Source organism: Aulonocara sp. 'chitande type north' Nkhata Bay, linkage group LG7, assembly GCF_057382095.1.
Source record: "Aulonocara sp. 'chitande type north' Nkhata Bay isolate Kocher_YH1m ecotype deep benthic linkage group LG7, A_spYH_male_GT1.1, whole genome shotgun sequence".
NCBI lineage: Eukaryota > Metazoa > Chordata > Actinopteri > Cichliformes > Cichlidae > Aulonocara > Aulonocara sp. 'chitande type north' Nkhata Bay.
The window spans coordinates 28,347,321-28,360,483 of NC_141350.1; the positions used below are offsets into that span (position 1 = coordinate 28,347,321).

At 45.6% G+C, this 13,163-nt stretch overlaps 2 protein-coding genes across 4 annotated transcripts; one reads left to right on the forward strand and one right to left on the reverse strand.

Annotated features, from left to right (window-relative positions):
- The first annotated feature begins 1,405 nt into the window (after positions 1 to 1,405).
- Positions 1,406 to 2,654, forward strand: ufc1 (ubiquitin-fold modifier conjugating enzyme 1). Its single transcript, XM_086299821.1, has one exon. The coding sequence runs from the start codon at positions 1,526 to 1,528 to the stop codon at positions 2,039 to 2,041; it is 516 nt and encodes a 171-aa protein (XP_086155947.1). The 5' UTR covers positions 1,406 to 1,525; the 3' UTR covers positions 2,042 to 2,654.
- A 369-nt stretch (positions 2,655 to 3,023) lies between these two features.
- On the reverse strand, positions 3,024 to 12,529 carry fktn (fukutin). Of its 3 annotated transcripts, none has more exons than XM_086299824.1 (10): positions 12,282 to 12,529; positions 11,357 to 11,428; positions 10,750 to 10,950; positions 10,507 to 10,653; positions 10,300 to 10,430; positions 10,079 to 10,211; positions 9,830 to 9,959; positions 7,730 to 7,863; positions 3,472 to 3,596; positions 3,024 to 3,332 (listed from the first exon to the last, which is right to left on the reverse strand). In XM_086299824.1, the coding sequence occupies exons 1-10, from the start codon at positions 12,381 to 12,383 to the stop codon at positions 3,119 to 3,121; spliced, it is 1,389 nt and encodes a 462-aa protein (XP_086155950.1). In that variant the 5' UTR covers positions 12,384 to 12,529; the 3' UTR covers positions 3,024 to 3,118. The 3 variants fall into 3 exon arrangements, with proteins under 3 accessions (XP_086155950.1, XP_086155951.1, XP_086155948.1); XM_086299825.1 differs by having other exon boundaries at positions 10,750 to 10,947; positions 11,357 to 11,431; XM_086299822.1 differs by having other exon boundaries at positions 11,357 to 11,431; positions 12,282 to 12,528.
- Between the last annotated feature and the right edge of the window lie 634 nt (positions 12,530 to 13,163).

Consider the following 13,163-nt stretch of genomic DNA (forward strand, 5'->3'; position numbering starts at 1 on the left):
CAACATTAACAAACAGTAATTGTTGAACCTCTGGATGATGTGCTTCTGTTGGCTTCATCGGGTGATGGCCTCCAGCTTGCCTTGGAACGGTTCGCAGTCGAGTGCGAAGCGGGGGGGAATGAGAATCAGCACCTCCAAATCTGAGGCCATGGTCCTCAGCCGGAAAAGGGTGGAGTGCCCCCTTCGGGTCAGGGACGAGTTCCTGCCCCAAGTGGAGGAGTTTAAGTATCCCAGGGTCTTGTTCACGAGTGATGGGAGAAGGGAGCGGGAGATCGACAGACGGATTGGTGCTGCAGCTGCAGTGATGCGGACGCTGCCCCGGTCTGTTGTGGTGAAGAGAGAGCTGAGCGTAAAAACAAAGCTCTCAGTTTACCAGTTGACCTACGTCCCTATCCTCACCTATTTTCATGAGCTGTGGGTAGTTACCGAAAGAACGAGATCCCGGACACAAGCGGCAGAAATGGGCTTCCTCCGAAGGGTGGCTGGCCTCTCCCCTAGAGATAGGGTGGGAAGTTCAGCCATCCGGGAGGGGCTCGGAGTAGAGCCGCTGCTGCTCCTCCGCATTCAAGAGATAGTTGAGATGGTTCAGGCATCTGACAAGGATGCCTCCTGGGTGAGGTGTTCCGGGGATGTCCCACCAGGAGGAGGCCCGGGGGCAGACACACTGGAGAGATTATATCTAACGGCTGGCCTGGGAACGCCTTGGTGTTCCCCCGGAGAAGTTGGAGGAGGTGGCTGAGGAGAGGGAGGTCTGGGCTTCTCTGCTTGCGCTGCTGCCCCTGTGACCCTTCCCCGGATAAGCGGAAGAAGATAGATGGATGGATGGATGGATAATCGTTGAACTTGCGGTTCTTGATGAAGAACTCTGCACATGCTTAGTGCGACTCTCTCTGCCTGAGGGAAAGGATGCCAGCCTGAGGAGGCATGGAGATTGTCTTGCTGACTGCAGAGTTAATGTTTAGGTTAAAAATGAAATCCTCCTCCTCTTCAGCTTCAGGCTGGTCCCCCTGGGGGTTCGCATGGAAGGAGGAAAACATCGGCACATCCTCATCCAACCAGAGGATGGGATTACTCGAACTAATGGCACCTGTATGTATACCAGCAGGACTGTCAGTGTTCAACTTAAATAACCTGCATGACTCATCAGGTGCCTGTATTTTAAACTATATGGTAATCATTAACAGTAATCAATTTTTCTGTTCGATCATCTGGCGTCACTAGTTATCGATTGATTATAGATCAGTTTTTTGTGTAAAGCTGTACAAACTCATAATAATTTATACCTGTGACGGATCTGTTGCTGCTCAGGTGGGCAGTGTTGCTGTTTGTCACATGCCTGTTATAAACTTTGAAGGTAAAAAAAAAAAAAAAAGGGAACAAACTGAGGCTTTTGTTTTGAAAACCCGGAAGCGGAAGTTGTTGGCCGGATCCGCTCCCGGTGAAGTCCACGTCAGTCCTCAGAGCACACCTGAGGGGTCCGGACCGAACCGAACTAAAGTCATACCCATTAACTCTCCTGCGCATCATGGCGGACGAGGCCACGCGCAAGGCCGTTTCGCAGATCCCGCTGCTGAAGACGCACGCGGGGCCGCGAGACCGCGCGCTGTGGCCGCAGCGGCTGAAGGAGGAGTACCAGGCGCTGATCCGCTTCGTGGAGCAGAACAAGGCGGCCGACAACGACTGGTTCCGCCTCGAATCCAACGCTGACGGCACGCGCTGGACTGGCACGTGCTGGTACATCCACGAGCTGCTGCGCTACGAGTTCTGGCTAGAGTTTGATATCCCTGTGACGTACCCGGACACCGCGCCTGAGGTGGCAGTTCCGGAGCTGGACGGGAAGACCGCCAAAATGTACCGCGGCGGGAAAATCTGCCTCACCGAACACTTTGCGCCGCTCTGGGCCCGGAACGCGCCGCGGTTCGGGCTCGCGCACCTCATGGCGCTCGGACTCGGACCGTGGCTCGCCGTGGAGATTCCGGACCTTATCAGCAAGGGCATCGTAGTCCACAAGGAGGGGCAGGCCGAACCGGCGGCGGAGTGACATCAGACGGAAAGCCGGACCGGACCGGAAGCAGGGCTGAAAGACTGAAACTAGGAGAGTAAAAACTGTGTTAAAATGAATGGAATCTGGTTTGGAAATGACGTTGACTCTGTTAGTCATCACTGATCTGTAACTGACGCTGTTCAAGTAAAAATGGGCACAGAGAGAATTGAGTCTGATTGGGAGATCGCACTGGCATCTGGCTATTATTTTTCAGTAGTAAGACTAAATGAGTAAAGCTCATGAGAATATGAATGGAGTCTGGTGGCGAGATGACCCACAGATTGGTAATAATAAAAGGTAGAAATGTGTTGATATAATAAATTGAGATTTACCGTAAAATAACTTCAGCCCACTGAAAGATAGTGGGGAAAAATCAATGGAACCTGGTGGAGAGGTGGCCCCTCGTAACAAATTTATGATGTTGATATTTTTATTGCGCCACAAGAAATGATAAAAATGGTGCTAAAATGAATGGCTTCTGGCTTTTTTTGCTCAGTAAAGAAGTAAAAAGTGAGAAGATGAATTTAGTCGTGGAGAGTTGATCTAGATTATTTAACATAACTGTCAAAGCCTGGAGGCAAAAGTATTATTGATCTAATAAAATAATGTTTTTTTTTTTTTGCATCACAAGGAAGAGTATAAACGGTGGGACTCTGAATGGAGTCTGATGGGGAGAAGACACCTAATGATCAGACTGCAGACGTTCTGTTAGTTTGATCACGAGTAAAAACACGTAATATATGAATGAAGTCTGGTAGTCTGGATGTAAACAGTGACACACCAATCTGTCCCTAAACAATAAATAATATTTAGATTTCCTGCTGGTTGTATTGTTTGCAAAATATTTACAAATGTTTGCAGCTGTGTACGATGTCAAATTTAAATCACTAGGACATTTGTTTAATGGGCCATATAAATAGGGATGTTACTGATTTCATCACATCCTGTTACAGTAAGTCACGTTCTAAACAAAAGGAGACACAATTTAAACAAAACTTTTATTAGTTTGTTTCAACAACAGAATCGTGTGTGTGGTCCCGATCAGCTGACTGATGGCTGATAATAAAATATCAGTCAGTACACCTGGATAAGCTCTGCCCACTCTGCCACAGGCCACACCCCGTTCGCTTGCACATTGCTTGGTGATGATTTCCAGTCCCAGACCCTCAGTGGGATGTTCCAGGAGGCGCCATAGTTTGCTGTCACGTAGTCAAGCGTCTCACATGGAACACGCACTTTCAGCTCAAGAAGCTCCGCCCAGCACAGCGAGAAGCGTGGAAAGATGTACCTGGAGATAAGAAGAAAAAATTTTTTAACCTGCGGCAGGGTTGACAAAGTGACCTGACAGATGGTAATGACTTTACGTAGCAATAAACGACATGACGATTACGCCGTCTGTACAAATATTTAAGGTGAAAGGATTTTACTTGAACTTCCTGCCACTCTTTGCCTGCGTCCCGCCATTCCACATGATATCACCGTTGTCGTAGAAGAAAAAAATGTCCAGCTTCACATCTTCAATCAGAAATGACAGCTCCAGACTGTCCTCCACCTTTTACAATAAAACACCCGCTTTCAGAATAAAAGACAGAAAACTAAACTTCACAATAAAATGATTTCAGAATAAAGGAGGTAACTATGGGTGCATTCCAAAAGTCCATGTTTCTGTGAAAGTTTCCTCACTAAGAGACATGACTCCAAACACTAGCATCCTCTACGAAAGGAGAGGAGAAAATGTGTCCTATAATTCACTGCAAACAACCATCCAACCATTTATGAAAACACTGACATAATCGAAGTGGGTGGGATCGATTTTGATGTTCCTTCTAACTGCATTTTCCATTTTATCCATAACCTGTGGATATATTTATAGTTTTTATCAGCAGCTGTTAAATTCACAGCTAAACTCTGAACATCAAGCTGCTGGAATATAAATTTGATGTTGTTGCTGCATGAAGAAAGTAGAACAGTGAGTTCAAGATTATGATTTATAATAAATGATCAAAGAGTGTTTAAGGCTCTGTATGATCACTGTTGTATTACAGTCTTTAGGATTCATGTTTACTTCAGGTCAACTGGGATCGGTTACGATGGAGGGAATTTTACAGAAATCCTTAACAGGCTGGAGGAAACAAAATAAATATACAGAGGGTAAAATAAGTAATTTAAGTAAGTTCAAAGTAAATATATTTCTGAAGGTGCGATTGATATTAAATTCTCACCAGATGTGAGTGATAACCCATCCAATCCACACATGCAAAGGAATCAAACCATAGATGTCCATAAATATGTGTAATAATGATAAATGACACAGAGAAAATAAATGAAGACACTCACTGAAATTGGATTAATACTTTATACAAAGCCTTTGTTGGTGATCACAGCTTCATATTCAGCTTCTCCTGTATGGAGAAACTAGTCGCAGCATTGCTCGGGTGTGATTTTGGTCCATTCTTCCACACAAACAGTCTTCAAACCCTGAAGGTTCCGTGGGTCCCGTCTATGAACTTTGACCTTGAGTTCTTTTCAGTTGGTTGAGGTCAGCTGATCCAGCAGCTTTATTTCCTATCTCTGACACCAGCTGAGAGTTTTCTTTCGTCTCGTTTCATCTTCATCATCCTGGTAGATGGCAGCAGATTTTTATCAGGAATTTCTCTGTACATTTTTCCATTCATCCTTCCTTCAGTTATATGAAGTCTGTCAGTGCTGTATGCTGAAAAGGAGCCCCACACCACGATGTTCCCAACTCCAAACATCTATATTAGTGTTCTGGGGGTGATATATAGTTCCCTTTGACCTCCAAACGTACGATGATGTTAAAACGCATTATGGCATCCAAAGAGTTTAATTTTGGACTCATCTGACCAGACATAAGATAGACTTTATTAGTCCCACAGATGGAAAATTCATTGTTACAGCAGAAAAGCAGATAGGCCAGGAATAAATAAAGAGATTTAGATTATTTAGATAAAAATATCAAGTCAAATCAAGTCAAGTGGCTTTACTGTCATTTCAAGCATGTGCAGTGGTACAGTACACAGTGACGCGAGACAGCGTTCCTCCAAGATCATGGTGCCACATGATCTTGGAGTAAAATCAAACCAGGACTACATAAAGTGCAAGTGTGAAAAACTGCAAAAAACAGTGCAACACCAGACAGAACAGAATGATACAGATACAAGACAGTGCAATAGACAGTGGGTTGTGCAAAAAGACTGAGCACTGTGCAAAAAAGCAAAAGCAACAACCTATGCATGTAATTGATGTATGAAGGTGTGTGAGGTGTGTCTGCATATGCCATTGTGCAGGTAATGTAGTGACGTGTGTGAAGGTATGTGTGTGTCAGTCCAGTCACTGAGTGTAATGGAGGTAGTTATGGAGCTGGTGATGAGGGACCAGGAGAGGGTCTCCGCCAGGTGAACACTAAGGAATTTGGTGCTCTTGACAACCTCCAGAGAGGATTCATTGATGTTAAGTGGACAGTGATCTCACCATGCTCTCCTGAAGTCGACAATTATCTCTTTTGTTTTGTCCACGTTCAGAGACAGGTTGTTGACTCTGCAACAGTCCGTTAGCTTCTGCACCTCCTCTCTGTATGCTGACTCATTGCTTTTGCTGATGAGACCCACCACAGTCCTGTCATCAGCGAAACTGACGATTTGGTTTGAACTGTGCATTGCTGTACAGTCGTGAGTCAGCAAAGTGAACAGCAGTGGGATGAGCACACAGCCCCGAGGGGCTCTAGTGCTCATTGTGGTGGTGATGGAGATGCAGTTACTGATCTGGACTGTCTGAGGCCTCTCCATGAGAAAGTCCAGGATCCAGTGGCAGAACGAAGTGTTCAGGTCCAGCAGGCTCAGTTTTCCAGTCAGGTGTTGAGGAATGATTGTGTTGAATGCTGAAGTGAAATCTATGAACAGCATTCATACATACATGCCCTTATTGTCCAGGTGAGTGAGAGCCAGATGTAGGGTGGTGGCGATGGCATCATCTGTTGACCGGTTGGGGCGATAAGTGAACTGGAGTGGGTCCAGCAGTGAGCTCACTTGCAGCTGAAGATGAGCAAGGACTAGCCTCTCCAGGATCTTTGTCAGATGTGATGTCAGAGCCACCGGCCTATAGCTGTTGAAGTCCTTTGGCTGTGGCCTCTTGGAAACTGACACCACACAAGATGTTTTCCACAGCTGTGGCATTCTACCAAGCTTCAGGCTCAGGCTAAAGATGTATTGAGTTATCCTGCATTGGACTTGAGAAGCAGTCTGCCGAGCTGATGCCATCTGGACCAAGCTTCAAGATGGAGTCAGCAATGGAGTCTTCCATGTTGAGCGTTTATATGCGCCACAGCGTATTAGTGCATTACTTATCGTTTTCTTTGAAACAATCATACCTGCTGATTCAGGTCTTTCTGTAGCTCTGCACAGGAGCCCCTTGGCTCTTGAACAACTCTTCTGATTCTGATTTTTTTTTTTCACTCCCCTGTCTGAAATCTTGCAGGGAGCACCTGGTCGCGGCCGGTTTATGGTGAAATTATGTTCTTTCCATTTCCGGACATTGGGCCCAACAGTACTCAATGGAACTGTTATTTTTAGAAATTCATCAGTATGTTTTTGCAACAATAAGGTTATGATGGTCTTGGGAGACCTCACTGGTTTTACCCGTCATGAGATGTTTCTGTGTGACAACTTGATAATTGGGCACCTTTTATTAGCCATCATTCAGGACTGATTGAGCTGATATTAATTTGCACTAAGTGGCAGGATTGACTTATAATCACTGATAGATTTTAGCTGCTGTCTTGAATCTCCCTGCCTTTTTACACATCCCTCTCTTCACATGTTCAATACTTTTCCCTGTGTCACTTCTCGTTTTTACACATAATTTATGGACGTCTATGTTTCCATGTGTGGCTTGGATGGGTTATTACTGACATCTGGTGAGAATTTCAGAAGACAAACATTATTTACCGTTATATTATGAGAAGTCCCAGTTGTGACAGGTGTATGTATAAGTGCATCACTTGGTAGCTTTAACAGCATAGTGCACTTTTATCTGTTACAGATTCAGCAGAGAGAAGTCACTCGCTGTGTGAACACTGCTGAGAAAGAGCAGCCAAGTTCAGGTCATTTCTGCCGTTTCATGGAAGCATTTACCAAGGAGCAATAAGTGGGCTCGCCTCTAAACACTCAGCATGAAGAAGTTAGTGAATCTGTTCCTCCTTCTTTAAAATTCCAGCCTTTCTAATGAAAAATGAATGATTTTCTCAATGTTTACATTACCCCCATAAAACAACAGAACATGTTGTGGAGAAGTAACGCATGCTTTGTAGTCCATCTTTTACACATTGTCAATATAGCGGACATGCGTCATCACAACGTTAAGAAATGAGTGTGAGCTCGTTCAAATCCTCAGCACACCACTTTTCTCTTTTTCTAAGTCCTCAGTAATTCTCCTACCCACTTTTCCTTGAGATCGATGAAAAGAGGTTAGGAACAGGAGATAGTAGGTACTTTTTGGAACACACCCTAAACTTCACAATAAGACAGGTTGTAAGAATAAAAGACAGATTTTGCAGTAGATGTTTGAAGCTGGTGACTGAAGATGAAGCATGAAAAAGTTTTTGGTGTTAGAAGTAGAATAAAGAAGAAGAAACTCAGACAGTAAAAGATAAAAATAAAGATTTTGGACCTTTCCAAACTTGTGTTTCAGCGTCAGGCCGGCGTCTGTGAATGCTGCGATGATGTCAGGCCTGTAGTCAGCGATGAAGATGCCAATGTCGACGTCACGGCTGTATGAGATGATGCTGCACTGCCTGAACCAGCCTGGAGAAGGTGACACAGACAGACAGGTGTGAGGACGGGATTACCTGCACACACTGAATCAATTAGTCTTTTTGACTGAGGTGCAACTTCCTCAGATGTGATTTACCTGGATGTTTAAACCACAGATAATAAAGGCATGTGACCCTGATTACAGGTGATGTCAGCACAAACTATGGATGTCATACAGCAGTTTGACCTCTGTATGACCCTATAGTAGCACACCTGAGTGAATCACTGGTTACATGCTCCTCCACAGGAGTTTTAACAGGAACAGGTAGACAACCTACAGTCAGAGGTTCTGACGTTGAAGCAGGAAGTCATCAGCATACCTGACACACCTGTTGTAAAAGTTATAAGTGACAGTGACCTCTGTGTTTCACTTCCTGTCTCCGAGGCGGTAACCTGCTCTATTTTAGTCCAGTCATGCGAGTCTCACTCTTGCTTAGTGCTCCGACAGGCGCTGCATACACCTGTGTAAGTTTCACAATAAAAAACGCCAAAAGAACTTGAGAGATTTCAGCGGTTTACCCAGGGTCACCATGGCGAGGTCGCTGCATGTCTAATCTGTGGTGGACACACTTCCTGATGTAGCCCTCGAGGGATTCTTGTTTCCCAGAATCAAACACAAATATGACTGATAACAGGAAATCAGGAAATCAACCAGTGCCAAAATAAAAGCCTGCTTAAAAAAACAACAAAAAAGCAGAGAGAGATTATGGCAAACCATCGACTCAGGAGGGGAAGGCGGTGCTGTACCTGCACTGACTATAGTGTGGGTGGAGCGCTGCTGACTTCGACTGAGAATATTGTCGGGCAGTGGAAAGGAATACTTCGAGGACCTCCTTAATCCCACTGAGCTGCATCAGGCATAGCAGCATGCAGTTATTCTACATTGTGACGATGTAATTTTGATCATGTCAAAGTGAAAGAGGCCATACAGTCCTTATACGACCGTTGCAGAAGCCTGGCCCGCATAGCAGGCAAGAAGTCGGACTTGTTCCTGGTGGGTGATGGGCTCCGCCAGGGCTGCCCTTTGTCACCGATTCTGTTCATAACAGGATTTCTAGGCATAGCAAAGGGGCGGAAGGCTTTCGCTTGGGTGGTCTCAGGATCTCATCTCTGCTTTTTGCAGATGATGTGGTCCTGTTGGATTCATCGGGTGATGGCCTCCAGCACGCCTTGGAACGGTTCACAGCCGAGTGTGAAGTGGTGGGAATGAGATTCAGCACCTCCAAATCTGAGGCTACGGTCCTCAACTGGAAAAGGGTGGAGTGCCCACTCCGGGTCAGGGACGAGTTCCTGCCCCAAGTGGAGGAGTTTAAGTATTTCGGGTCTTCTTCACGAGTGACGGGAGAAGGGAGCGGGAGATCGACAGACGGATTGGTGCTGCGGCCGCAGTGATGTGGACGCTGTACCGGTCTGTTGTGGTGAAGAGAGAGCTCAGTGTAAAAGTGAAGCTCTCAATTTATGAGATTGATCTGCGTCCCTACCCTCACCTATGGTCACAAGCTGTGGGTAGTTACCGAAAGAACGAGATCCCGGACACAAGCGGCAGAAATGGGCTTCCTCTGAAGGGTGGCTGGCCTCTCCCCTAGAGATAGGGTGGGAAGTTCAGCCATCCGGGAGGGGCTCGGAGTAGAGCCGCTGCTGCTCCTCCGCATTCAAGAGATAGTTGAGATGGTTCAGGCATCTGACAAGGATGCCTCCTGGGTGAGGTGTTCCGGGGATGTCCCACCAGGAGGAGGCCCGGGGGCAGACACACTGGAGAGATTATATCTAACGGCTGGCCTGGGAACGCCTTGGTGTTCCCCCGGAGAAGTTGGAGGAGGTGGCTGAGGAGAGGGAGGTCTGGGCTTCTCTGTTTGCGCTGCTGCCCCTGCGACTTGGCCCCGAATAAGCGGAAGAAGATGGATGGATGGATGAAAGTTTGCTGAAACTGTACAAATGAGTCAGGAGGTAGAGTTACCCAGGCAGGTACCGCTGCTGAGCCAGAACGGAACGTCAAGGCGAGTGAGCGTTCGAGCCGTCAAATGAAGCAACGCCTTTGCTTTTCTCCGGAAATCCACCGCCGCTGCAGACGAGTCGTCAGGGTAGAGCTGCAGAGAAGTAGTCGCATGACGAGAAAAAGGAAGTTTTAAAAAAAGATTTGTTTATAATATTTTTCATTTCCTCTTTCTCCCCTCTTTTTACAATAAAAAGAAGCTTTCATTCTGACCTGCAGGAAATTGCGAGCATCACGGTAACGGCACTCTAGGAAGCGGGCGTGTTTCTGCTGGGCCAGAAAATGGGAAATGTTTCGCGGGACTCGAACGTCCAGGCCATCAAGGACGGTCAGGATGAGCTGCGGCCTGCAGAGGACGTCACATTACAGGAAGTTCATTAGTGCGGTTTTTTTGTCTCATTTACACACATAACGTAGTCATGTGATGTCAGCACCTGTCATAGGCTCCAGCGTAGCGCCCATAGTCGAGCACTTTGAAGGCAGCAAAGCTTCGGTCTGCGTCCCCTTTGAGGCGCAGCGCTCCATGCCACAGGTAATTCCCGCTGCGCTCATACAGGAAGACCACCTGCAAAGAGCACAGGTCACATCGTCAGCTGTTTTGTCACCTGAATCAGATCGTCACGACATCTGGCAACATCCACCTGAATGACATGATTGTGGAGGCGGAACAAGAAGTGCAGGGGAATGTCCTCTCCTGATAGGGTGTCCAGGCTGGCGAGTCGAGGGTCCACTCCCCGCAGCTCCATCACCTCAAAGCCTTTCTGCTCAGCTGCCAATAGGAAGCCGGGCTGACAGACAAACAAACAATTACAGTTTTAAAAACTTTATTTAAACTCAAGTTCTGCATTTTCTCAAGCTCTGAAGACAACAAACAAGTCACTCACATCATACTTCCATTGGTTGGCCTGCAGAGCGAATGACGTGACGGCTCGGCCTGTGCACAGAAAGCTGCAGTGCGGTTCGCGCACCAGCCGGTCACGCTGCCGCAAAGCATCCTGGGAGAGCAGTGCCAGCACGGCGGTGTCAGTGAGGAACAGTGGCAGCTTGAAGTGCTGCACTAACGCTAGAAACTTCTTCACCACCTGCTGCAGGGAGGAACAAAGCAACTGTTACCGTGGTAACCATGGTCAGGTCAGGAAGGAGGAGTTAAAACATTTAACAATTAAGTATAAAACAAGCTAATTTTATGAGCCACAATACAAGTTTACACATTGTACAAATTTCATGACTCACGTCTACATCTTGTGTAAGAGAAGCGAGATGTAAGATGTAAGATTTGTTTTAAATGTATTTGAAAAGTTCTTCACCTTTATTTAAGAGAGGAACGTCATGTGCAAGTGGAAAGACATAGAGAGCTGCATCAGGCATAGCAGCATGCAGTTTTTCTACCTTGTGACGATGTAATTTTGATCATTTCAAAGTGAAAGTTTAAATCTGAATTGCTAACAATTGATGTTAAGCTAACAGCAGCTAGCATCAGATCTGACTTACCCATTGGACTTGGCTAGCGGTCAGGTGGCCTGGAGTCAGGTGACCTGCTGGGCGGAAGATGTGAGAGCCAGGCTGCTGCAGGAGAATAGAAGAAAACAGGGTCACCACAACGGTCATGCTCCCGCATGACTTACCTTCAGAGGCTGACGCTGCCTATCTGGACCTTGGGGGTGTCGTAGCTAAAAGATCAACCTTAAGACTGTCACATGTCCTGATGGAGGGTTAAATACTCACACGTGTGACAAGGTTACTGTAATTCGAGCACATAGATGATTCAGGATCTCTTCATGAGTAATGTTCATGCACAGGTAATGTCAGCGTACAGGTGAGATGGAACACATAGGCAGCATGATTATGATGAAGATCATCTTCGCCAGAAGATGTTTCCTGATTGGCTGAATTTAACCTAAAATATTTTAACTTCACGTTCAGGTACAGATACCTGATAGCATTTACAAGGCTGTTATAACTAAAGTTAACCTTACTGCAGTGAAGGAATCTCAGGTGTGCCTCTTTCTCTCTTTACCTGCCTCTGAACACAAACCTGTACGGCAGCTTCAGGAACGACCCATTTTATGTTCATCATCTAAACTCTACCTAAGGAAGACTGTGCGCTGCTGTAGACTCCACCCCCACTGAAAAGCTGTCCTTTCACCTGTCACTTGTGCAGGTGTGTTTACCTGTGTCTGCTCTGCACAGACACAAAAACATTAAACTCATAATTATAATTTGAGACGTGGTGTGGTTCCTATAATCCTGACTTCACAAATGCAACTGAAACAGCTAGTGCACAGATTAGGATTATATTCTGAAAGGGCAGAGGGCTTTGAGTTTTAATGGTTCATTAGTGACATCACAAACCTTCAGATTAGGTCACACTGGGAGCCTCTCGCATCACACAAGCGTTTACACGGCTATGGCTCACCTTGCTGACGTACTTCCGGTAGTAGTGCAGCTGGAATAGCAGGAACACGGAGCTGCTAACGATGAGCAGCGCTAACACGGCCGTCCGGTTCACACGAAGCATCCGGAAACGGGGCCCGTCACCGCGCTTCTCATGACGCCAGAACTGAGCTCGAGGCACGAGGGAGCGGCACGAAAATACTCAGAGCACCGCGAAAATCACCAAGCCGTCTGCGGCCGCCGCCATATTTAAAAGGGCTCACTTCCTGCGCGGCCTTTCACAGTAAAAGCCCAAAACCTTTCTGCTGTGATTTTCAGAGGGAAAAAAGCTGAAATAGTCGATTCCCTGAAGGAAACATGAAGAATTAAATATGACAGCTGTGGTGTTTTAAACTGTTTTATCCACATAGCATGAAAATATGATTTTTCTTCATCAACACACTGAATATTTATCAGCATCGATTTTTAATCGTTAAATTTCAAATTCAAATTTTATTTGTCACGTACACAGTCATACACAGTACGATATGCAGTGAAATGCTTAGACAACTGCTCGTGACCTAAAAAGAAAAAGGCTATGAATAAGATAGGAAATAAATATGAAAAATTAAAAAGGGTCAATTTAACTAGGAAGGAATAAAATATAAATTAAGGTTAAAAATGAAATAACTGTACAACACAATTTAGAATGAAGGGTAAATTTAACTGGGAAAGAATAAGATAAAATATATAAATTAAAGTTGAAAATAAAATAACTGTACAACAAAATACACAATACACAGTATAGAACTATATAAGAATGTATGAAGAAATCTAAATAAATAAATATATACACAATAACAGCAGCTGTACAAGTATTAACTGGAAATGAAGAATATAGTGACCAGTGTTGTGCAATCCACAT